Source organism: Crassostrea angulata, chromosome 3, assembly GCF_025612915.1.
Source record: "Crassostrea angulata isolate pt1a10 chromosome 3, ASM2561291v2, whole genome shotgun sequence".
Taxonomy (NCBI): domain Eukaryota; kingdom Metazoa; phylum Mollusca; class Bivalvia; order Ostreida; family Ostreidae; genus Magallana; species Magallana angulata.
The window spans coordinates 34,287,839-34,311,288 of record NC_069113.1 but is presented as its reverse complement, the minus strand read 5'-3'; the positions used below and the strand labels follow the sequence as shown (position 1 = coordinate 34,311,288).

Sequence of the window (23,450 nt, the reverse complement as noted above, 5' to 3'; positions counted from 1 at the left end):
GGTATACTTGTAGATATTGCCTTATTAAAATTTTTGATACATATGATTCGCTTAATTCTTTTATTTTTATCTTTTTAAAGTTTTCTTTAATTTTTTTCCTCTGCCAAAAGTTTGGGTTCAGTTTGTTTCGTTCAATTTTTTTTCTTTTTTATAATCGAATGTTAAATAAATGTTGCCTTCGAACATAAATTGGGGTCCAGCACTCCCTTTGTTGCTACATGCCTTAATAATTGTGAGTTAACAGAAACAAAATATGATTATGATTATTTTCTGCAGAAGTTATCTCTCCTATCAGAGGGATATTACACCTTAATCTTGAAATTAATGAGATTTTATTTTCAGCGTTTTCCAATCACACTGGATATCGCTCCACTATCCGGGCCATAAGCTCTGTTAAGAGAAATATAAAATACATGCTAAGGTTTATTGGCAAAAGTTATAAAATCAAAATATCGAAAGAGCAAATGCTATGACTTATTAAGAATTGTGAATCCGAAGTTTGCAATTTAACACGTCTACTTTTACCTTCAAAATCTTCATTTTTGTTTAAAATTCAATTAAGCATTTTTCAGTGGAAGCTGATAGATTAGGATTGGAGACTTTATATGACTTTGCTTTGGTATATGGTATCAGAAAACGATGTACAACAGAATGCAAACATCTGCTTACGCAATCGCAACTTCTCGGGCCTTTCCGGCAGGCTCGGAAAAAAACCTCGAATGTTTTACCTAGGTATCCATGACAACCCCCCCCCCCCTTTATATATATATATATATATATATATATATATATATATATATATATATATATATATATATATATATATATAACTTGATATAAATACTAACAACACATCTGTTGAGATGTACGATCTGTTGAGATGAACCTACACTTTTTTAAAGTCAATGATATACCCTAAAATATACCACAAGAGCGACACACGAGGCTGTTTAGCCGATACTTATTATTTTAATGGGAAGCGACTCTATTTTGTATAAAATTCTAACATCCGGTAATGTTTTATTCGAGGTGTTTTTCCGAGCCTGCCGAAAAGGCCCGAGAAGTTGCGATTGCTGCTTACGACGATTCACAAATGAATCGATGCCTCGCGCTACATGACAGGTCGTTCCAGTGGTAGTCCATTGCGCCCTGGAGTTCTATACAATCTTCTCCAGAGGAAAAGTCGTCTGGTTGCCCTGGATTCCAGTCGGTGAAGACCAAAGGAGCATCGCTTCTGACCCATTTGAAAGTTCCTTCCATTTCTAAATCATTTCCTCCCAACCAGTAAGAAACCTCGTTTTGATGACTCGAATGTGAATCTATAAATAAAGTTTAACTCATTATTTACCAAATTACTTGACACCATGATCACAGATATACAACCAGAATAGAAATATTTGGTGTCTAGTCTACAAACCATGACCATGAATGATTTTCAATTCGCCCTCAACAAAAGCATTTTCTGACTCGCTTCCAATTTCGACCAAATTGGAATTCATACTCAAGCAGAATGCCTGAAAAAGATCAAAAATAGCTTTTGAGATTATTTTTCTTATTTGTTTGTTTTTGGGAATTTTTTTTGGAAGAGGGTGGTTTTTTTTTTTAAATATTTCATTATATTTTGTGTTGAGTTTAATTTATGAATCAGATAATGAAATTAAGCTAGCATTTACCTCGGCTTCTGGCCAACTTGCTTGATCACTCGCAAACAAATAACAGCTTCCCTGGAATTTGGTCCATCCATCCCTACAATCTCCAGTTACTTAAAAGAAAAATACACTATGATAAATTTTTTATAACATTTACAGTCTCTTCTTCGTATCCTTTCTTATCCCCCAAAAATGACCATTCTGACACATATTAACCTATTCCGCGTTTAGAAGTGAATATGTCATTTCATTTCATTTATTTATTCTCATATTGTATAAAACAACATAAAGAAAATATACAATACAGACAATTTTATGCAAAAAGCAAGAGTGTATACTGTACACATCAACCTGGAGAGTTGACTCTTTTATTTATAATATTGATAAATTTACATAAGTTATCAACAACAGATATTTTTTTACATGAAAATAATTCAACAAATTTGAAAGCTTATGTCGTCTAAAATACATTGATGGTAAATATTCGTTTCTATATTCTTTCAAATCTGGACATATCATAATATAGTGATATTCATCGCCAATGTTATTTTTACATAAATTACAAAATCGTTGATTTCTAGGTATATTGTTCCATCTGCCTGTCTAAATTGGCAGTTTATGATTGCTTGTTCTAAATCTAAGTAATATAGTAATGTTAGTCATATAAGCACCAGAGTTTATGTAATTTCTAGGTACAAAAATGTTATTGGTAAACAAATTATAGGTTAATCCTTTACTAGATGCGTTACAATCTGAGACCCATTTTTGTTGAAATTGGTCAATCAAAGTTTGTCTAACAACATTTAAAATCCATTTTTCATTTTCTACATTATGCGTCAACCAGACATAGCTTAGTCCACATTCATGTAAAATATTCTGTATACATTCAACTCATTTGAAATTATAATTGTTATTATGTGTTAGGCTATGTAAAAAATTATACAATATACTAGACTTTGACCCGTGCGTGCACGGGTTGACATTGTATATCGGACATTTACGAAATTGGTACATGGACACGCCTTATTATTGACATTTAAATATCAAAGCTATAAGCCAACATTAATGTTATAAATTAAGCTACACTTTCTTTAGTTTCAATAATCTGTGTCTCAGGAAAGGCACTCACCACAGTTAGAATGCCTTCCGTTTACTCGTAATGTAGCAGAAAATTGCAGAATCGCTCCGGAACGATTTTGGAGAAAGTCAATGAAAATAACCTTACAATCAAATTAATCATAACAAACCTTTTTGAGACTGTAAATACCTTTCAACTAAACATTTTAATCCATAATTCAACACCTTTTCACCAACGTACACGTATTTTCTTTGCAAAACTGGGTCTGTAGGACATAATTCAGTTTTACGATAAAAATTATTCTATCTTCACTCTTCTAACAAATATAATGTAACTTTTTTGCATGTAATTAAATTTTGTTGTCATCACGAACACAAAAGTAAGTACTTAGTTGAAATGTATATTTGTTATTTTATACTTTCTCTCATAAGAAATCATTAATATATATGAACAAATTAAAAAGCAAAAGTCCAATGAAAATTTACCCGCATTTGTATTATTGTGGAAACATAAACTAAAGATCCCTTTAGCGTGAATGTATTGCGCAAGCGCAAGATTGTAAAATCCAAAAAATCCAGGTGATTTCCGGGATTTTTTTGGAATTTTCGTTGATTATTAATTAGCAAAGCTTAACTGAGAAAAAATAAAAACAAATTGGTAATCTTCTAGTACCAATAATGTTTAAAATATATAAAACAAAAGGCAGTATTCTTCCGATTTCTCGGTATTAAAGACCAAAAATTCGAGTCTATTATTTTAATATAGTAGTATAGATATATGACATTCTTTATTCTGTCCTTTCAACAATCTTATCCAAAAACTCAACACTCAAATTTTTACTTTCACACACAATGGATATCTAGCAAGTTCACCGTAGATCATAAAATTTGGTGTGGACGTCTTATGACTATATACATATTTACAAAATTTAAGATGCAATTTTTCAATGATACATAAATTTTCAAAACCCAACAATTCAGAACCATACAGTAATATTGGAACAATCATTTTATCGAACATATCAAGTTGACAATCGACAGATTTAATTCTCTTGACTTTTTAAAAATTGCGTACATCGTAGCTCTGGTAGCTCTCGTCACTACATATTTTCTAGTACTGTAGAAAGAGTCTGTTATTGAAAATATAACTCCTAAATATTTAAATTCTTTTACTATTTCTATTTCGTTACCATTGTAAGCAAACGATGCATTTGAGGTTTGTCTACCTTTACCCAAAAAATACTTTTCTCAACATTCACTTGTAATTTCCATTTTTCATACAAATGTAGTACATTTGAAAACAATGAAGCTTATATTGTAGATCATCTTCAGTTTCGGACATCAGCATAGTGTCGTCCGCGCACAACATAATCATGATTCTTAGATAACAAATTTGTCCAATTTCTTTTGACAGGCTTTTCAGTCCTGTGACATTTTCATATGACAAAAACACTTCAAGATCGTTAAGATATAATGCAAAAAGAAACGGAGATAAGTTTTCTCCCTGACGGACACCACGGAAATATTCGGAAAAAATCATTATTTTAATATATTCTTGATCTACAACCATTATACATATTAGCAACAACACTTAAACACTTCCCTTTAATTTGATATTCGATAAGTTTTTTTCCATAATCCTACTCTCCACACTATATCGAATGCAGCTTTAAAATTAATAAAGGCTCAGAAGAGTTTCTTTTTCTTACATGACGACAGTTCAAACAGGGAGTAAAGAACAAACATATTGTCAATTGTAGAATAATTTTCCCTAAATCCACTCTGATTTTCCTTGATAAGATTAACATTATCAGCAAAACTTAGTTAACCTTCTACACAATACAGAAGTAAAAACTTTCCGAGACAGCTCAAAAGAGTTATCAGACGATAATTTTGTGGGTCAGCATAACCAATAGTTCATGAATCTTCTACCAGTATCCACCCACTGCATAATGAGATGGCAACTGACTGACCAAGTAAAGAGTAGATGTGAAACGCACAGTGTATGAACAAAAGTGCATCTTAAGGTGGATTAGAAATTTAGTATATAATATATATCAAATATTAACTTCTGGTCATTGTAAGCATATAATTGAATATGTAAAAATTCAACGATTCCTACAGATCTATTAATTCTAAACATTAACTGACCTGATTGCAAAAGATTCAAAGACAAGAACAGAGGACCGATAACTAAGTAAGAAATCGCCATTTTCTGAATAATAGATCGGTGTAAATGTACTTACCTGAGACTATATGTCCTAATCTCCAACTTGTAAAACTGATAAGAGAACTCTACCAAGGAAAATCACTTTCTCAGGAACACTTCCTACTAAATTGCAGTTTACCAGTGACTAATTATATCATAACGTCTTTTTTCTATCACTCATTTATTCCCATCTTTTTTTTCACTAATGGATTACCATCTGTATCGGACATTTTGAGATATCAAATAAGACTTAAGCAAAGTCATTATTCTATATTTGTACGTACTTAACCACATCATGCATTTTGAAAATTTTTAAAAGTAAAATCATATGTAAAACCCCAAATTGATTTCGAACTCATTACCTGCAGTTAGATAGCTGATGCTTTAGCAGGAGCTGATTGCTTTATGCTTGTTCATTGCTTAATTATTCGAATTCTTTGTTCAATGGCAGATAATCCTATCTTACGTTCTTTATCTTTATCTCGTAAATATATTTTTTTTAAATCTCTTTATTCGCATAAAATATTGTTTTAGCTTTTAAAGCCTGTTTATGATAATTATGTTTAGCCCGTCGTTTTCATTTTCAGTACATACTTTAATTTTCACGTGTATACTAAAGGCTCAAAACTACCAATGCATCTCATGGTGACAACAGTTTATCAAGTCTATGATACATAAACTGAGACATTATATTTTCATTTTGTGTTAATATTATGTTCACTCTTGGGTTTTCACTGGAAAATGATTAGGCATAATTTAACAGCTAAGCTAAACAGTGTTGTTTACTCAGTTATAATAATTTATATTTACAGTATAATCTTGTCTTGTAATTGTTTCATATGTTTATGTTGTATCTTTATCTTATAATAAGGCTACAGTATTTAGATTGGAAAAATATTGTTTAAAGAGTTTACCAGATCCGCGAAATTGTGTGCTAGTACCTTTATTTAACGGCAATTTTTTTTCTTTTCAAAGAAGTGCATGAACTTTATTTCTATTCTGTCTATAGAAAGGAGTTTTTAAAATCTGCATATATTATCTGAATCAATGCAACTCGCATATTCAAATTGAGGCATCTTTATTTTTAAAAGGCCACCACAAAAAAAAAACCAGAAAGAAAAATACATGTAGATACTGAAGCAATAGAATATTTGGTATACTTTTATAAAAAGAAATAAGGTATCATTTTTAGATGTATATCGGTATATAAATAGGGGTTGGTCACGTAATCAAATCCCATTAAGCCCGATATACATCCAATAATGATACCTTATTTCTTATATTTACATTTGTTGCAAATTATGACAATAACGATGCTCCATACTTTCTTTTTTGTGATGATCTAGAAATCCGATTCGATTAAGATGACGTAACAAAAAATAGTACAACAATGTTGCAAGTGTTTGATTATCATGATAAATAAATATGACACTACTTTTGACAAGACAACACTTTTTTATTATAAGAAAGTGTAACAGAAAAGAAAATTCACTTGTACAATTGGAAAAAAAACGATTGAAGCTTGGCGGAAGAGTACCACTTCTGTTAAAGTCGCAGAGCGGTTAGAAATTTGAAAACAAAGTGACTGAAATTTGAGTTAGAGTCTACTTAGGCATTATCAGGTGAAACTCTGTTGCAAAATCAGATTCAAGAGCGTAATGATTTTCCTCTGCCAATTTAGACTAAGTTTTTTTTTACGGAATAAAACGGACAGAGAAGCACAAGGAGTTAAATTTGACCGTGATCCGTATAGAATAGGACTTAACACGAAAGATCTCCGATATTGCTTTTGCGATTTTGCTCGAGTCTTGTAATAAAATCAGAAATGAATTTTAACTCCTTTGACAAATTGCGATTGTTATTTTCAAGAGCGCCTCGTTACGATGTTGATCCATAAAGTTAACATTATTCGGTTTACAGGCCTATCTAACATGAATCATGCATTTATCCCCCGCAATATATTAATGTTATATTTTTTAAGAAAATGAATGAATAAAACTTCCTATAACAAAATACAGACACGTTTGTTTATATGACTTAATTATTTTTTCAATACACTATCTAATTCGGAATGTTTCAGCACATGTTGGTTAGTTTGAGCACAAGTCGGTTTGTTTGAGCACAGTCATAGAAAAAGTTACTGTATTGACCCAGATTATTCATGCGCTTCTTTGACCTCTTGACCCATGTTATGCAGGAATAACAGCGGATTGCGCAAACATTGTTATATAAGGGAAAACATTTGCAAGTGTAAATATATATCAATGGAAACATTTATTTTATTATAATGTATAAACCATTTTACAAAAATTAACCATATTTTTGCCATTCTTTTCACTTTCCTATGACATTGACTCCTTCAGACGCCATTCTTTTCACTTTCCTATGATATTGACTCCTTCAGACACTCTGTAATTAAAAATAAGATAAAACGTTTTTTGGCGAACAAAACTGTCTTGTATGGTTAACAGAAAACTACCCATGCTGTGCATGATTTGAAATGCAAATTACTACAATGGCGTTTGTCGAGTAAAATTCTGTTGCAACCATGTTTCTGAATACAACACTACAAACACCTACTGTGTTTCGCAAATGAAGTGGTGGGGAATGTTACAGGGGAGGTCATTCCAGTGGTACTGGAACGCGCCCCTCAGTTCCATACAGTCCTCGCCATTGGCGTCATCAGGCTGGCCCGGGCTCCAGTCCGTGTACGTCAGTGGTTGGTCGGATCTGACCCATTTAAACACTCCCTCAATTTCTATGTCATTTCCGCCCAACCAGTAAGATACATCGTTCTGATTATTGGAATGTGAATCTATTTGAATATGATAACGTATAATTTAATGATCTGATCTACCAGCACATCGTTGCATTAACTATGACATAAGTGGACTCAATATATCATTCTACAAACCATGGTTATGTATGATCTTTAGTTCTCCTTCAACGAAAGCATTTTCTGTCTGGGTTTCTATTTCGACCAAATGGGAATTCATACTTGAGCAGACGGCCTGATAATGAGGTTAAAATTATATTAGATTAAACTTTTTTATTGAATCCTGTATTTTTTTATAAATAGGGCTTATAGACAAATCAAATATAATTCATAACCTGAGCTTCCGGCCAATTGGCTTGCTCACTGGCAAACAAGTAACAACTTCCCTGGAATTTTGTCCATCCATCCCTGCAATCTCCGATCACTTAAAAAAAACCAAACAAACAAACAAATGAACATTCAGGATGCAAAACACTCAGTAGTGTGAATGGAACTGTGCCAAAAATGCACCAATATAGACAGAATCGATAGTAATTAAGTGTTCTAATTAATGTAAAACTAAAGCTTGTTCAATAGTACTTTTTTATGATGAAGATGCACGATACATAGGCACCTAAGTCTAAAACCCTTGAAATTTCTTTCTTAAATTCTAGCATACCCACTGTGATTAAATAGCTTAGATGGAACCTTAGTTGTATTCGTCTAAAGATGTGGACCAAATTAGTTTTTTCAAACTATATTTACTTTTTTTATTTTGATTTTATAAAACTCATATTGTTACTGGTTCATTAACCAGCTTTTTTCTTTAAATTTATCAGTTTATGAATTTTATGAAAATATCGATTTACTTTTCGCGCTCCTATTGCTAACTTTTAAAAATATAGCATTACTTAAATTTTACCAACCTGGTTGCAGGATATTCAAAGACAAGGCAATCAGTGCGATGGAATAGTATTCCGTCGCCATTCTAAATGTACTTTTCTGAATGAAAGTTACCTGTCCCAAACTGATAAGACGACTCAGTCCTATACTCGGCACTAAATGGGCTTAATCGTGAAAATTTTAAATGATAGATGTAAATTTTAGTATTTCACGCTTTGTGGCCATGAACTATCGTTGTTATACTGTGGTTTCAATAAAATTCAAGGGTATCAATTTTCGTGGATAAAGTGAAAAATTTTGTTTACATAGGTTAAATATACCAGTAAAAATTCTCTTTAAAGCTGGTTTGTCTATCTTATTATTCATTTAAAGCATAAATAAACAGTTCCTAATGATTAACACATTTATTTTAGGTCTAAAACTGGAATTTTCACTTCAACATTCGAAATGTAAACAAACGCTTTGTTTACAAAGCAAAGAATTGTAAGCTTTGTAACTCGCTTATAACACTGTGTCGGATAATTATCCCAGTGCCAAGGTGGCATTTTTGCACCCGCTTAAGATGCAGTAACGGAAAAATCCATGTATACCAAATGATACACCATTGTCTAGAGAGTATATAACCAATTTTGTTTTTAGTGTGTTTCACCTGACAGGTGAGATATTTACCTTTAAAAATCAATATCCCATAGGAAAATGATAATTCCCACAGGAGAATTGATTCTCCTACAGGAAATATCACAATCCTATAGGATTATTTAAAAGTCATATAGAAATTATATTTCCTATAGGAGAATGGTATTTCCTGTAGGAATTTGATTCAGACATTCAGACATGTAGTTTTCCTATAGGATATTAAGTTTTCCTATCGGATTTTATCAAATCCTATCGGAATTGAAATTCCTATAGGAAGTTCTTGTATTCCGATAGGAAATTTCAAATTACCTATAGGAATGTTATTTTTCCTACAGGAAAAATTATTTTCCTAAAGGAATTTATTTTTGAAAGGTGACAGGTGAGATACAATGATAACAAAGGTGGTTGTTAACTCTTTAAGCAATGGTCTATCATATGGCATATTTGAATTTTTCAATATATGCAGCTTAAGCGGGTGCAAAAATGCCACCTTGGCACTGGCATAATAATCCGGCACAGTGTTTTATAGCGAGCGCAGCGAGGCGGCGCGAAGCGCCGCTCGCGTAGCGAGCTCCATAGACAACGTGTACGAACGGAGGAAATTCGAGTTGAAATCTGCACATTGTTCAAAGAAAATTTTGTGGACCCGCGTGAAAACGTTCTACTATCCCAGTGATCCTTTGCGGTGCATAGCAACTTGGCGGAACGGGAAGCGTTTCTAAGGAAAATTCTTACCTGTAAATCGCATACAACATTTTCATTTAACAATAAAAAATCCTTTTAAAAACATTAAAGTAAACAACACATATGCTTACGTAAAAAACTGTACCTATGACGTCATTTCCTTCCCCGAATTTGTCCGACAATTTACGAAAACTGTCGAGCGCAAAAAGTTAAGTATGACGTCACAGTGATCTGGCGTTTTATATTCCCGCGATACATTTAGAGGTGGATCAAGCATCTGTACTGAATGTAACGTGTAGGAAGTACACAATAGGGAGTCACCCTTAATACTGATACTGCGCTCACTATTAACGGTGACTCTTTGGCTGATTAGTTTTGTTTTAATGATTTTTTTTGCTCAGTAAATACACATGCAAGTTCCATGCTAAATTTATTGTCATATTGATCCAATCATTGTATACGTTAGGTAGGTGACAAAAACTTATTAAAAAAGAAAAGTCTAATCATTATTAGATCTACGTGTAGCCACGTCATTTTGTAATGAATAAATAAAAGAAAAAAATTAAACTGTTAAAATATCTACATGTATTTGTTATATGCAACATATGTGGTCAAACCTTTCAATAATATTGGATATCACACACTAAAAAAAGGGGGAGGGAACATGTCTACAACGTATAGCGTACAAAAATCAAAAAGATTAAAAACAAAATTGATGTCACAGAGGAAAACTAAAACACCGGTAACAACAAGGAACAAAATGAGAAATAACACAGACACACAATTTATTGATTTTAATGATCATTGTTAAAAGGTAAAGAAGAGATAAAAAAATTTAAAAAACCGGCTTTGTGTTTATCAAAATATTTTAATAAGTCTGTTTAACATTTTATTAATGCTCAGTGGTAGTGTATAAACCTAGGAAGGGACCATTGGAATAAAAGTTTGATATCTTCCGGTTCCTTGCGGTGGTAAAAGTTTTCGAGACAAAGCCAAAGTTTTTTGGTTTGGGTAAGTCCACGGGTTGCATTTAACAATGATGACAGATGTGTGACTCCTTCTGCGCTCGCCCCAACGGTCACACCGTAAAACATATTAACTCATCATATGACACTCAAATTTTGGTTGCCTATTAAAAATGCTTTACTAATCTACTATAAAGTATTGTAAACATTAAAATCAAAAAAATAATTTTTGACCAAAATCGTGACCATGTCCCTTTAACCATGGTATTGAACTGAATATAAGCAGACTGGTAAGTGACAGAAGTCTGGAAATGCACATACATTATGGCGGGCATTACATTCTATATGGAGTACGTACATGTAATAATAAGGCCTAGTCAGCGCTGGTTAAAAGGTACAAGACTTTAACCCGTGCGCGCACGGGTTGACATTGCATATGATATAGGACATTTACGAAAAACATGTGTTGGTTATAATACAGTTTTACGGGGCTTTTTTCATCATCAAACATCATGTTATTTTCATATAATGCTAAAAACCACTATAGAAATCAGCTTTATTTTTTTCACTGAAGCATTGGGGAGAGGGAAGCACAAGCAGCTGGATGATGTTGAAAATATTTCTTGCGATAATGAGATAATTCTCTGTACTATAATACCGAGCGCAGCGAGAGGCGGGCGAAGCCCGCCTTGCGAAGCGAGGATTAATGGTAATACGCATATATAAGAAAATCAGTGAAAAAATGAAAGTTGAATCAGGGGTACTAAGGCCATAACAATTTTCTTCCAGCCCTGGGCGCTGCCATATTGGCAGCCATTTTGTTTTTAAAAAGTTAGTTCGATCATTGATTGACTGGTACTTATCGATGTTTATTGCCCCTAAATTCGATTACATAAGTTCCAGTGTTTCAATAGAAGGTGATTTGACTTAAAAGAAATTAAAATTAAGTCTATCCTTAAACAGTGGGAGAAAAGACATTTAACTCCCATTGGCAAGATTACAGTTATTAAGACATTAGTGCTGCCTTTGTTGAATCATATACTAATGTCTATCCCAAACCCATCTGTCTTTTATTGTAAAGAATTAGAAAAGCTATTTTTTTCATTTATATGGAATGGCTCAACTCACAGAATAAAGAGGGATGTTCTTGTTCAAAAATATGAAGAAGGTGGTCTTAAGATGATAAATATCAAAGCATTTATATCCTCCATAAAATTATTCTGGGTGAGACAGCTTATTGTTACAAACAGGGGGTTGAGTCAATTCATACTTAATTTTAATCAAAATAAATTTACATCATGTGGTATTGAATACATTAATATACTTTTGAAATCATTAAAAAACAAGTTCTGGATAGATGTGTTTAAGGCATGGGTTGACCTGCATAATATATTAGAGTCTGGTGCAACTGCAGACTCACTTTTATTTTATAACCCTTTGATCCATATTGGAGGGAAATCTTTTTTTAATAAAGAACTATTTGATAATAATATTAGATACATCAATGATATCATTGAGGAAGGTAGTACTTTTCTTAGTTTTGATAAGTTTTGTGATATGTATACGAATGTAAAGGTCAACTTTTTAGAATATGCAAGTATAATCCATGCTGTAAAGACATACATCAGAAAATTGGGTGAAAACCAAACTTTAAGAAAATTAGCAAACCCGCTTATTAGAGAAAACATACATAAAGTTATGAAATGTAAAAAGTCAAAGTTTTTTTATGATATTTTAAACAATAATACCTCTGTGACAACAGGTAAAAGAAGGTGGAATGAATTATTAGATATAGAGGACATGGAATGGAAATTAATCCATAAACTACCTTTCATAATAACAAAAAACTGTAAACTTCAATGGTTCCAATACAGAATAATTAACAAAATTTTAGCAACAAACTCTTTTTTATTCAAAATTAAAAAAATAAACTCTAAAATGTGTACCTTTTGTCACAGAGAAGAGGAAACTATAGAACATATACTGTGGGATTGTGAATGTGTTCAATCTTTTTTAGAACATTTTAAACATTATTTAGAAGAAAAAATCAATTTTCAGGTTACATTTACCAAGAAAACTTTCATTCTAGGCATCCTTGGTAAAAACAAAGATATCCTTAATATCATTTTTCTTTGGTTAAAGTACTATATTTACACAGCAAGGTGTACCGAGAAACAGTTGAGTGTTTCTTATGCAATGTCGTCTTTAAAGCTCTTTTATGAAACACAGAAATTTATTTTTTATAAAAATGGTGAAAATGAGATTTTTGATACTCATTGGAACATCTGGAATCCAATTTTTACTTGAATTTTCTCTCTCTCTCTCTCTCTCTCTCTCTCTCTCTCTCTCTCTCTCTCTCTCTTTCTCTCTCAAAAAAAATTTTTTGCACTTCTGAATTATTATATTTAAAGCATCATAATCATGCATTGTATGTCTGCAGAATGTGTGAAATAAAAAAAAAAAAAAAAAAAAAAAAAAAAAATAAAAGAAATTAAAAAGGAAACCAGATAAGTTTCATTGTTATACTTTCATGTTAAATACTGAAATCTGATTGGTTAAGACGCAGTTAATAATATTTACTATTACCCTCAGCGTTAGCAACGCACCTGGCAACGGGTAACATTAAAAAATGTTACATGCGCGAAAATTATGCGCGTACGGTTCGCTGTAGAATTCACGCTATTCCTATATAAAAGCAGTAAAATTTTCTTTAAAATTTTAAAAAAGACATTCAGTATAACAAAATAAATAGTGCCTGTTTGGGAGGATAACAGTTGAAATTGACACCCCTCGAAAACCATTGTCAACCTCCGCTTCGCGTCGGTTGACAATGGTTTTCTCGGGGTGTCAATTTCAACTGTTACCCTCCCAAACAGGCACTATTTATATAATAGTGCTTCAATCAAGAAACATGACTTGTTCTATGTACATGTATGTCTTATCAAATTATCAGATGGAAAATAAAAACATTAACGTCAAGAAAATGATCTTTTAGATTCTGAATAAAGTATTCAATTTTATTACATTGGCATTCATTTGAATTAAATTGATGAACAATAAAAGAAGAAATATAAAAAAATTCGGAATCACGTAACTCTCTTCGGCTATTTCCGAAGACAAAACTTGAACGTTAACGGTTTCACGTAACTCTCTTCGGCTATTTCCGAAGACAAAACTTGAACGTTAACGGTTTTACGTCTGAAATATGACGTCATAATGTAGACTGAGCACGCGACGTTTAGTTTAACTTTGACGAATGATTTGAGTAGGCAACCATGCTGGCAGATCCTACTTTTTGCATTTTAAATAGATTTTATTATAAAAAAATCAAACTGCACTGTGATAAATCTGCGCTCGGTCAAACGGTCACACCGTTTACATATTAATTATTATCATAGTACTGAATATTGTCATATTTCTAAAATAGATATAACAATGTTAGACATTTGTGCCTAGGGCCACCATCTTAGCTATACATGTAAAATTAATTAACATACTGGGCGACCCCACACCCGGGTTTATAATGTTTAGGCCACTTGGGCTATTGACTCAACAAGTCCAATATCCAGACGATTATATATAATATGTAAACGGTGTGACCGTTGGACCGAGCGCAGATTTAACACAGTGCAGTATGATTTATGTATGATAAAATCTATTTAACGAGGCCGGGTCTAATTTTTTCTGCCCTAGATTTTTGAATGAAATTTTTTACAAGAATTACTACTGATATAATTATTATTTTAAGATTAAAAAATAAGACATTTACCACACCGTTTGTTTAAGGGGTCATCTCAAAGTGTGTTAATTTTTAACATAGGACCCTATGGGATTTTGCTTGCAATGTACCAAATTTGCACATTTTTTAAACTTCTGCCCTAGGGATTTCTTTTTCTGTTCTACATATTAAAGTTATTGCTAAAAGGCATCAAATGGTCAAATAAAAAAAACCGTTTACCTCCTGGTTTGTTCCAGGGGTCTTATCAAAGTTGATTTTTGTATGCCCAATTTCCAAGATTTGTCAGTTAATGGCTATTTTTCATTTGACAAAGGCGGAAAATGTGATATATAAGGTATTATTAAAACATTCAGACATATTTAAGTAATAAATAAATATATAACATCACATATTAAGGGTCATTAATATAAAATATATGGTTATTGTCTTGAAATATATGAATTAAGCTATATTTAGGCGGGTTAAGAAAACGTGACAGAGGGCTAGGCTTGCTGAACCCTCTTCACCTTTTCGACCCGAGCCCAAGTATAGCTTATACTTCGAGACATTTATCTTTATTCCACAATATAACTTTAATTTTACTCTTCAAACGAGTTACTTTCGACAAATTTCGCTGAATATCTGCAGTTGAAACTATCCCGCCATGGCGTCAACAAAGCAAAAAGATGACGTCACAATACAAATGAAACGCTGCGCGAGGGCGTGCGTACTCGTTCTGTACTCGGCCTCGTTAAAACGCACACAGTAGGATCCGCCTGCATGGTTGCCTACTCATACCATTCGTCAAAGTTAAACTAAACGTCGCGTGCTCAGTCTACATTGTGACGTCATATTTCAGACGTAAAAACGTTCAAGTTTTGTCTTCGGAAATAGCCGAAGACAGTTACGTGATTCCGATTTTTTTTTATTTCTTCTTTTATTGTTTATCAATTTAATTCATATGAATGCCGCTGTAATAAAATTGCATACTTTGTTCAGTATCTAAAACATCAGTTCCTTGATGTTAATGTTTTTATTTTTCATCTGATAATTTGATAAGACTTACATAGAACAAGTCGTGTTTCTTGATTGAAGCACTATTGAAACTTATCTGGTTTCCTTTTTAATTTCTTTTAATTTAAATTCACTTCTTTTGAAACACTGAAACTTATAAAAGCGAGTTTAGGGGCAATAAACATCCAAAATATCAGTCAATCAATGATCGAACTAACTTTTTAAAAACAAAATGGCTGCCAATATGGCGGCGCCCAGGGCTGGAAGAAATTTTTTTTGGCCTTAGTACCCCTGATTCAACTTTCATTGTTCACTGATTTTCTTATATATACGTGTTACCATTAATCCTCGCTTCGCGAGGCGGGCTTCGCCCGCCTCTCGCTGCGCTCGGTAATATGTAAACGGTGTGACCGTTGGACCGAGCGCAGATTTAACACAATCACCCCTGCGAATGTTATTGTCATTTAAATTTTAGACCACGTGGTTTTATTTGACCCTTTCAGTTTCGCAGTAAAAATCGTGCCTCGTGTTTATAGTCTAGTTCATAGAATCTAGGTACTATAGTAGTCAAATATTAAATCTAGGGGTTTATTGATTTTAAACTTTATCTTAATTTATTGGTGAATAGAATGTGTTCTAGAAATAAATGTGACAACACAAAAAATAGTTTTTGTCAGCTGTTGCAACAATTAACATGCTAAGTAGAGATCCCCCTGGGGATTAGTTTTCGATCCGCGCCTGACCTAGTAATAGCATCAATAGTGAAACAGACTATATAATTTCATGCAGAATGTTCCTTGAAAATGACTCGATATACTAAGTTTTTATTCAAAACAGACATCCATTATTTTTTTTAAAACATGGTATTACACACCACAAGCATCAAGCACGGCTATGATTTTATTAAGCCACGCAATGTTTATATTTTCAACCACTCAACACGTGGTTGAACACGAACGATAACTCTGTTCTGAATATTATCGTTTAATATAAAAAAAAACCCGCTAAATGGTGAAATAAGACAAACTTATTAAAAGAATTTCATGTTTTAACATAAACCAAAGTAGGATACGATATGAAAAACGACTAGTACTTACGTATTTTGAGAATATTTTCCGAACACTTATACTTCCGCTCGAAATTTCACAGGAACTGAACAAATCTCGGTGATGTCTCGTGAACTTTCATTCGAGCACTTCTGGATTTATTACATGCTTAGCAACGATAAAGAAAACATTCCGAACACATTCGCAGGGGTGACAATGTAGTTTGAATTTTGTATGATAAAACGCACTCAGTAGGATCCGCCTGCCTACTCATACCATTCGTCAAAGTTAAACTAAACGTCGCGTGCTCAGTCTGCATTATGACGTCATATTTCAGACGTAAAACGTTCAAGTTTTGTCTTCGGAAATAGCCGAAGAGAGTTACGCGATTCCGAATTTTTTTAAATTTCTTCTTTTATTGTTCATCAATTTAATTCATATGAATGCCAATGTAATAAAATTGAATACTTTGTTCAGTATCAAAAAGATCAGTTCCCTGACGTTAATGTTTTTATTTTCCATCTGATATTTTGATAAGACATACATAGAACAAGTCGTGTTTTTTGATTGAAGCGCTATTGAAACTTATCTGGTTTCCTTTTTAATTTCTTTTAATTCAAATTACCTTCTATTGAAACACTGTAACTTATTTATCGAGTTTAGGGGCAATAAACATCGATAAGTGCCAGTCAATCAATGATCGAACTAACTTTTTAAAAACAAAATGGCTGCCAATATGGCGGCGCCCAGGGCTGGAAGAAATTTTTTTGGCCTTAGTACCCCTGATTCAGCTTTCATTTTTCACTGATTTTCTTATATATACGTGTTACCATTAATCCTCGCTTCGCGAGGCGGGCTTCGCCCGCCTCTCGCTGCGCTCGGTAATATATTCTAAGGTGATATTAATAAATACGGACAGTACGTGTTTGTAAAACACTGATATCCTGTATGACATTTTGTGGCCGAAATTAGTCTTACAAGAGTAGACTCCAGGATCAATGTCGTTATAGCAAAATATACAATATCCATGGTCAAATCATGAATTAAAAGATATAATACAAAGATCATTGGTTTGTATCACTAAAGAATAAATCTGCGATATTCAAAAGTTCTACCGCCTACCGTTATAAAAGTGAATCAAAACTATTTGTCAAGGTAATTACTATCGGGATCGAGATTTCTTGACATGAATGTAAGCGATAATGCTTTTAAATAAAGAAAAATCGACGTCATTTGAGTGTTTTACCACGGAAAGATTTTACTTGGAATAAAAAAGATAAGATGGACGCACGGGCGCGCCGACGCGCTGAATACAATTAGCCAATAAGCAAAAATTAAGAAATATTATAGTTAGATTTAATTTAGGAACGAAGAAAAACTTATTTTAAGAACCAGTATTGTATAGCACATGTATAACTGAGAAGTATAAACTTGAATTTAATTTATTTAAACCCAAAAAAACCAACAACAAAAAACCCCAAAAAACAAAACAAAACAAAAAGAAAAAATGCAGAGTGAAAAACGACCGAACATTTTTTAATATGAAATTTGACTTTTATTTGACAGAAAGGCAAAATAAAATCCAGATTTCGATTTTGTGTGGCATTAAGGGACAGGTGTGACCTCTATCCAGCCGTGGACGCTAAAGCAGCGGCCCCACCGGCGATTAAAGCAAGGAAAAGGACTCCACTCCCTAAGATTGGAAGAATGGCTCCGATGTTTCCTGGCTTTTTAGTAGTGGTAATGACCGGCATTTTGGTCGAAGGTGATGTTTCTGGTGATGTTTCTAGAAGAAAAAAAAAAGATTCTAATTATATACTAAATTAACGATAAAATGAACTTAAGTTACATGTATCTATACTTATTATAATATTAAAATAATAGACTCAAATTTTTGGCCTTTAATACCAATAAATCGGAAGAGCACTCATCGTCTGTCTTATGTTTCATAGATTTTAAACATCATTGGTACTTGAAGACCACCAATATGTTTTTATTGTTTCTCAATTAAGTTTCGCTAATCATTAATCAACAAAAATTTCTAAAATAATAATTCCGAAAATCATCTGGATTTTTTGGATTTTACAACCTTGCGCGTGCGCATTACATTCACGCTTAATCACGGAAGGCTCATTACGATGTTCAAATAAGAAGACAGAAGTTGATATATATATTTGTTATTTTATAATTTCTCTCATAAGAAATCATAAATATATATGAAGAGACGATATAGAAAATTTCCAATAAAGATTTACACATATGTGTATTATAGTTTCTGAGTTTATCCATGCAAATGTGATATTGTGGAAACATAGACTAAAGGCAAAGAAATATTTGATTCCATGAAAAATTCACATCATATTTCTAATGAGAGTGTAGATAGAATGTTCGCCGTTGCATCTTTGCACTTTCACTCCTTCGCCATCGCAACTTCGCACTCTCGCATCTTCGCCTTATAGGCGAAATTAAATGCGAATGTCGAAGTGGCCCCATCGGAACAACATACAGAATGGAGTTTGAGTAGAAACATTTCAATAAGACTCTGGACTTTGAGTAGTTGTGTCAAACAGAAATGTGACGTTGGCCTGTTTATTTCATTATCGGCCAATTCAGTCATTGCTTATGGAAATCAACAAGGCTTGTCTAGCTCTAGAGCTGTTTTACATGTAACAAGATCCTAGACTTCGGGTAGTTGTGTCAAACAGAAACATGTGACATACATGTAGCCCTCTCTATTTCATTGTCGGCTATCCAGTGTTGGTTCATTAAATTTTGCGACTACGTAATGTGTTCACATGTCGCTAGAGAAAAACGTCACTTTCAATTTGGTTTGAAGCAAAAAGTTGAATTCTAATTATTGAGAAAGCCAAAGGTCTGGTTGAAAATACTCTATATACTAATTCTTCCTTGTGCAATTGTCACCCATGGGTATTATACCCAGTGAGGGCTAGGAATATAGGGATTGTTTTTACCTTCACAATTGGGGCTCTAATTCGTCCATATTCATCCACAATCACAGTGCATTGCCCGTTCACCCCACAGTCATTCTCAAAATTGTCGAACGGACTGCAAAAACCCAGATCTGAAGAAACAACAAATTCCTATATTATACTACACCGAAAAAATCACATCTTGAATGATATTATATTGCAAATTCTGTATTACAATGTATTTGTTTTAGTTTAGGTAAACAGAATTCAAATAAACCGTTTGCCCCCCCCCCCCCCCCCCCCATCCAAAAACGGACATGGGTGATTAAATAAGTTCCAGTTGCAATAAACAATAATATTCATAATGTTAATAAAAAAAAGTCGACACTTATGAGATCGGTTAGTAAATAAATTTAGTTTTAGAGAATAACATTTCATATAGTATTGATATTTCGTCGCTATCAATTACGTACCTGCGCAAACGGTTACGGTTTGGCCACCAGATTGAAATGGCAAATCCACGGCGTCGAAACCATCGTTACATTTACACTTGTTACTCGAACAACCATTATTAGGAATGAGTTTACATTCAGAATTGTCGGGGCAATTACTATTATCCTGGCATGCTTTAAAATACTCCTCTACAGCAAAGGAGTATTTTACTTGGATGGAACCTACAACGCAAAGCAAAACCCATTGTAGTATTTGCATGGTTGGATTACTTTCTTTTCTCGGCTTGCAAATCTATAATATACGATGCGTTAGTAGTGTGGAGATAGTGAGCGTTTGATGAAGTACATATACAATGTACGTAAGTTTCATGAAATGTGCAATGAAAGAAATTACACATAGTTATATATCTACATGTATGCGCACGCAGTTCCGGGTGTTGCTAAAACGCGGAACGGAAAGCGGAACGGACGGAAAACGGAAAAATACCATGCGCGGATCTAGAGGGGGGGGGGGGGGGGGTCGGGGGGGTCCCGACCCCCCCTGGAAAATGAAAATTTATTAAATTTACATAGTAAAATTATCGCGAAAATATGCCTCGGACCCCCCCCCCCCCCCTGGCAAACACAATTATCCTTCGGACCCCCCCCCCCCCCCTGGAAAAATTTTCTGGATCCGCGCATGAATACTATGACGTTTATCGCTTAAATATTGTATAGATTGGACACAAACTTTTACTTTGTAACATTTAATATCTTATGAATGATTATTATCAAAATGTTGCTTAATTATTTTATATCATTCCTACGAATGTCTATCATCTAAATCATTGCTTAATAAAGTACGAAACGGAGGAATGAAATGTACACACATTGTGATTAAATGAGCTATTAAAATAACTTCTTTTTAATTATTTTCCTTTAGTAATATTATTGAAAAATAGTGTAGGACAGTTGGTTGAAGCGTTTGGTTGTGTTTTTCATGACTTTGAAACTTATTTGGGATTTTATACTTCCTTTAAAAAATTCAAACATGATGTTCCCTCATCCACATAGAATTTTTAGTGATCCATTCTATTTTAAAAATTTATTAATAGCATTATTAATATCAATAACGTGACCGATGAACAACATCCATTGTTACGAGGTTTTGCTGCAACGTCTGTTTGTTAACGTTTTCGTCTCGCTATTTTAAAGATTATTAATCGAAAAAACATCATTTCATTGGATCACTAAAGCTGTAGATGAACTGCAAAGTCTCCTAAAAATTCTTCTAATATCGGCGTTCGTTTACCTAATGTATGTGATTGAACATTCCTGCAACTTAATCAAAATAGAGAGCTGGATATGTAATTTAGTTTGATAAACTGGGACTAGTGATCAAAGCATATAATGTTATTTGTAAGAAAATCATACATTTTCTATACAAATAAACTTGAATATTGATAACAGTTTTAAAAATATTAAAAAATACATAAAGTATATCGTTTTAAGCTTGTTAAACAAATCTATCAAATAAATAACATTATAAAACATTTTCCGTATTTCATTCCGTTCCGCTTTCCATTCCGTTTTTCAGCAACACCCCGCAGTGCCCTAACCTCGGTCATTTACATCTTACGGAAACTGATCGTTAATTCAAAGTTCTATAGAAACAGCCAGACTGAAATCTACACGCCATGTTTATCGATATTGGTCAAAACCTGACAGGAATGAAATCTACGTGTGCATGCCCAGTTTATCGATTGGTCGAAACCTAACAGCTACTTATGAAAAATCACGGACTGCACGAAATAATCATGATGATGTCAGACTCAAATTCCCATAGGAGACAATTTGGCTGTTTCTTTTCGCTAACGTACTGATGTACATTAACAGTAATTTAGTGAATTACCTTACTTCTTACAATCAATTTATCAATTTGTTAAAAGAAAGATTAACATGTAAATAGATTAAACAATAAAACGCTTTCTTTGATAATTCATGCAGGTTATGAAGGTAAGGAGCATTGCAGAAAAAAATTACATAACCCGCGTTATTCCGCATAAATCACCGAAGAAAGCATTACATTTTTTAAATATTATAGATTTAAACTCGCACACTTACACGTTCAAATGCTTGCTATCTCTGATTAACAGTGATAATTACCTTAAAAACTGTGTTAAAAAGTTAAATGTTTCTTCGCCATCAAAGAGGTACAATACAGAAATATTTCTACAATATGCAAATACAAAAGTCAGGTAAAAATGAGCATGTAAAACGAGATATACATGTATCTCATGGACTTTTGATTCAGAAATAAAACAAACGAAGATACTTCATACAATATAAAGAGTGTTATTTCACTGGAGAGAAATGCATGAACGTATGTTAATTTTTTTTCTTTTTCTTTTATCTTTCTTTTTCTTTTTTTGAAGGGGGGGGGGGGGGTTCTACATGTGACTTCAGTACATACATTGTACATACATAAATGTGTCATGCGAGGAGTTCTCCTAGTAGAAGACATCCATCGAGCAATATTAAGAAAAGTTGGCTAACCAATCGCAGAAAAATAAACAAGTCAGAAAAATCAGCGGAGATGATAGATGTTAAACGGTGTTAGTATATCATACAGGTACATGAATGACTATAGGGTATGTAATTAATCAACCTAGGATGATCACGTCAACACCGTGTACGAGAAAGGTACACGTAGTTCACAATCACTCCCTAACGTCTGTTCTTATAATACGATGCTCTCTCTCTCTCAATAGATCAACCCCTTTTCTTAAGCTGAGTTATTTGTACCACAGGTGCTCGTGATCTAGATAGAAATTATAGAATGACAGATGTCCTATGGACTATAAAACTCATCCCATATACTCGCTTCGTAGCAAATAAAAAATTATATCTCGCCTAAATGTTCATATGATTGGTCTCAAATACCTACAATGTTGCTCTTTTATAATCCCATTTTACCACATTAACTGTTTTTGCAACGAAATCACTGCCACTTTTAACATCACGTTTGAAAGTTCGCTGTTTACGGTCGCCATGTTAAATAAAAGATGAAATCAGAGACTTTCCGAGTGCAATTATCTAGTCTAGGTCACCTAGACGTTTGTCAATACTACAAATCCCCCTACAAATAAACGGCTTGCGGGGGGGGGGGGGTGCTAGTATGACTACAATTTTTCAATATAACTATTAAAATAATATGTTTTACGGTGTGACCGTTGGGGCGAGCGCAGAAGGAGTCACACATCTGTCATCATTGTTAAATGCAACCCGTGGACTTACCCAAACCAAAAAACTTTGGCTTTGTCTCGAAAACTTTTACCACCGCTATCAAACTTTTATTCCAATGGTCCCTTCCTAGGTTTATACACTTAAACAAAAAACTACCACTGAGCATTAATAAAATGTTAAACAGACT

General features: G+C 33.3%; 2 protein-coding genes and 1 long non-coding RNA gene across 4 annotated transcripts; all 3 read right to left on the bottom strand.

Moving 5' to 3' along the window:
- Positions 1-313: 313 nt before the first annotated feature.
- Positions 314-4,953, bottom strand: LOC128177152 (echinoidin-like). Its single transcript, XM_052843732.1, has 5 exons — positions 4,878-4,953; positions 1,674-1,762; positions 1,418-1,514; positions 1,082-1,319; positions 314-390 (listed from the first exon to the last, which is right to left on the bottom strand). Exons 1-5 carry the CDS (start codon positions 4,936-4,938, stop codon positions 339-341), a joined length of 537 nt encoding a protein of 178 aa, XP_052699692.1. The 5' UTR covers positions 4,939-4,953; the 3' UTR covers positions 314-338.
- A 2,243-nt stretch (positions 4,954-7,196) lies between these two features.
- Positions 7,197-8,762, bottom strand: LOC128177153 (perlucin-like protein). Its single transcript, XM_052843733.1, has 5 exons — positions 8,617-8,762; positions 8,047-8,135; positions 7,850-7,946; positions 7,516-7,750; positions 7,197-7,344 (listed from the first exon to the last, which is right to left on the bottom strand). Exons 1-5 carry the CDS (start codon positions 8,675-8,677, stop codon positions 7,311-7,313), a joined length of 516 nt encoding a protein of 171 aa, XP_052699693.1. The 5' UTR covers positions 8,678-8,762; the 3' UTR covers positions 7,197-7,310.
- A 9,422-nt stretch (positions 8,763-18,184) lies between these two features.
- On the bottom strand, positions 18,185-23,102 carry LOC128175079 (uncharacterized). 2 transcript variants are annotated; one of them, XR_008242630.1, is made up of 5 exons: positions 22,965-23,066; positions 22,184-22,249; positions 20,060-20,260; positions 19,629-19,738; positions 18,185-18,442 (listed from the first exon to the last, which is right to left on the bottom strand). It is a non-coding gene; the product is annotated as an uncharacterized LOC128175079 (long non-coding RNA). The 2 variants fall into 2 exon arrangements; XR_008242631.1 differs by lacking the exon at positions 22,184-22,249 and having other exon boundaries at positions 22,965-23,102.
- Positions 23,103-23,450: the final 348 nt, after the last annotated feature.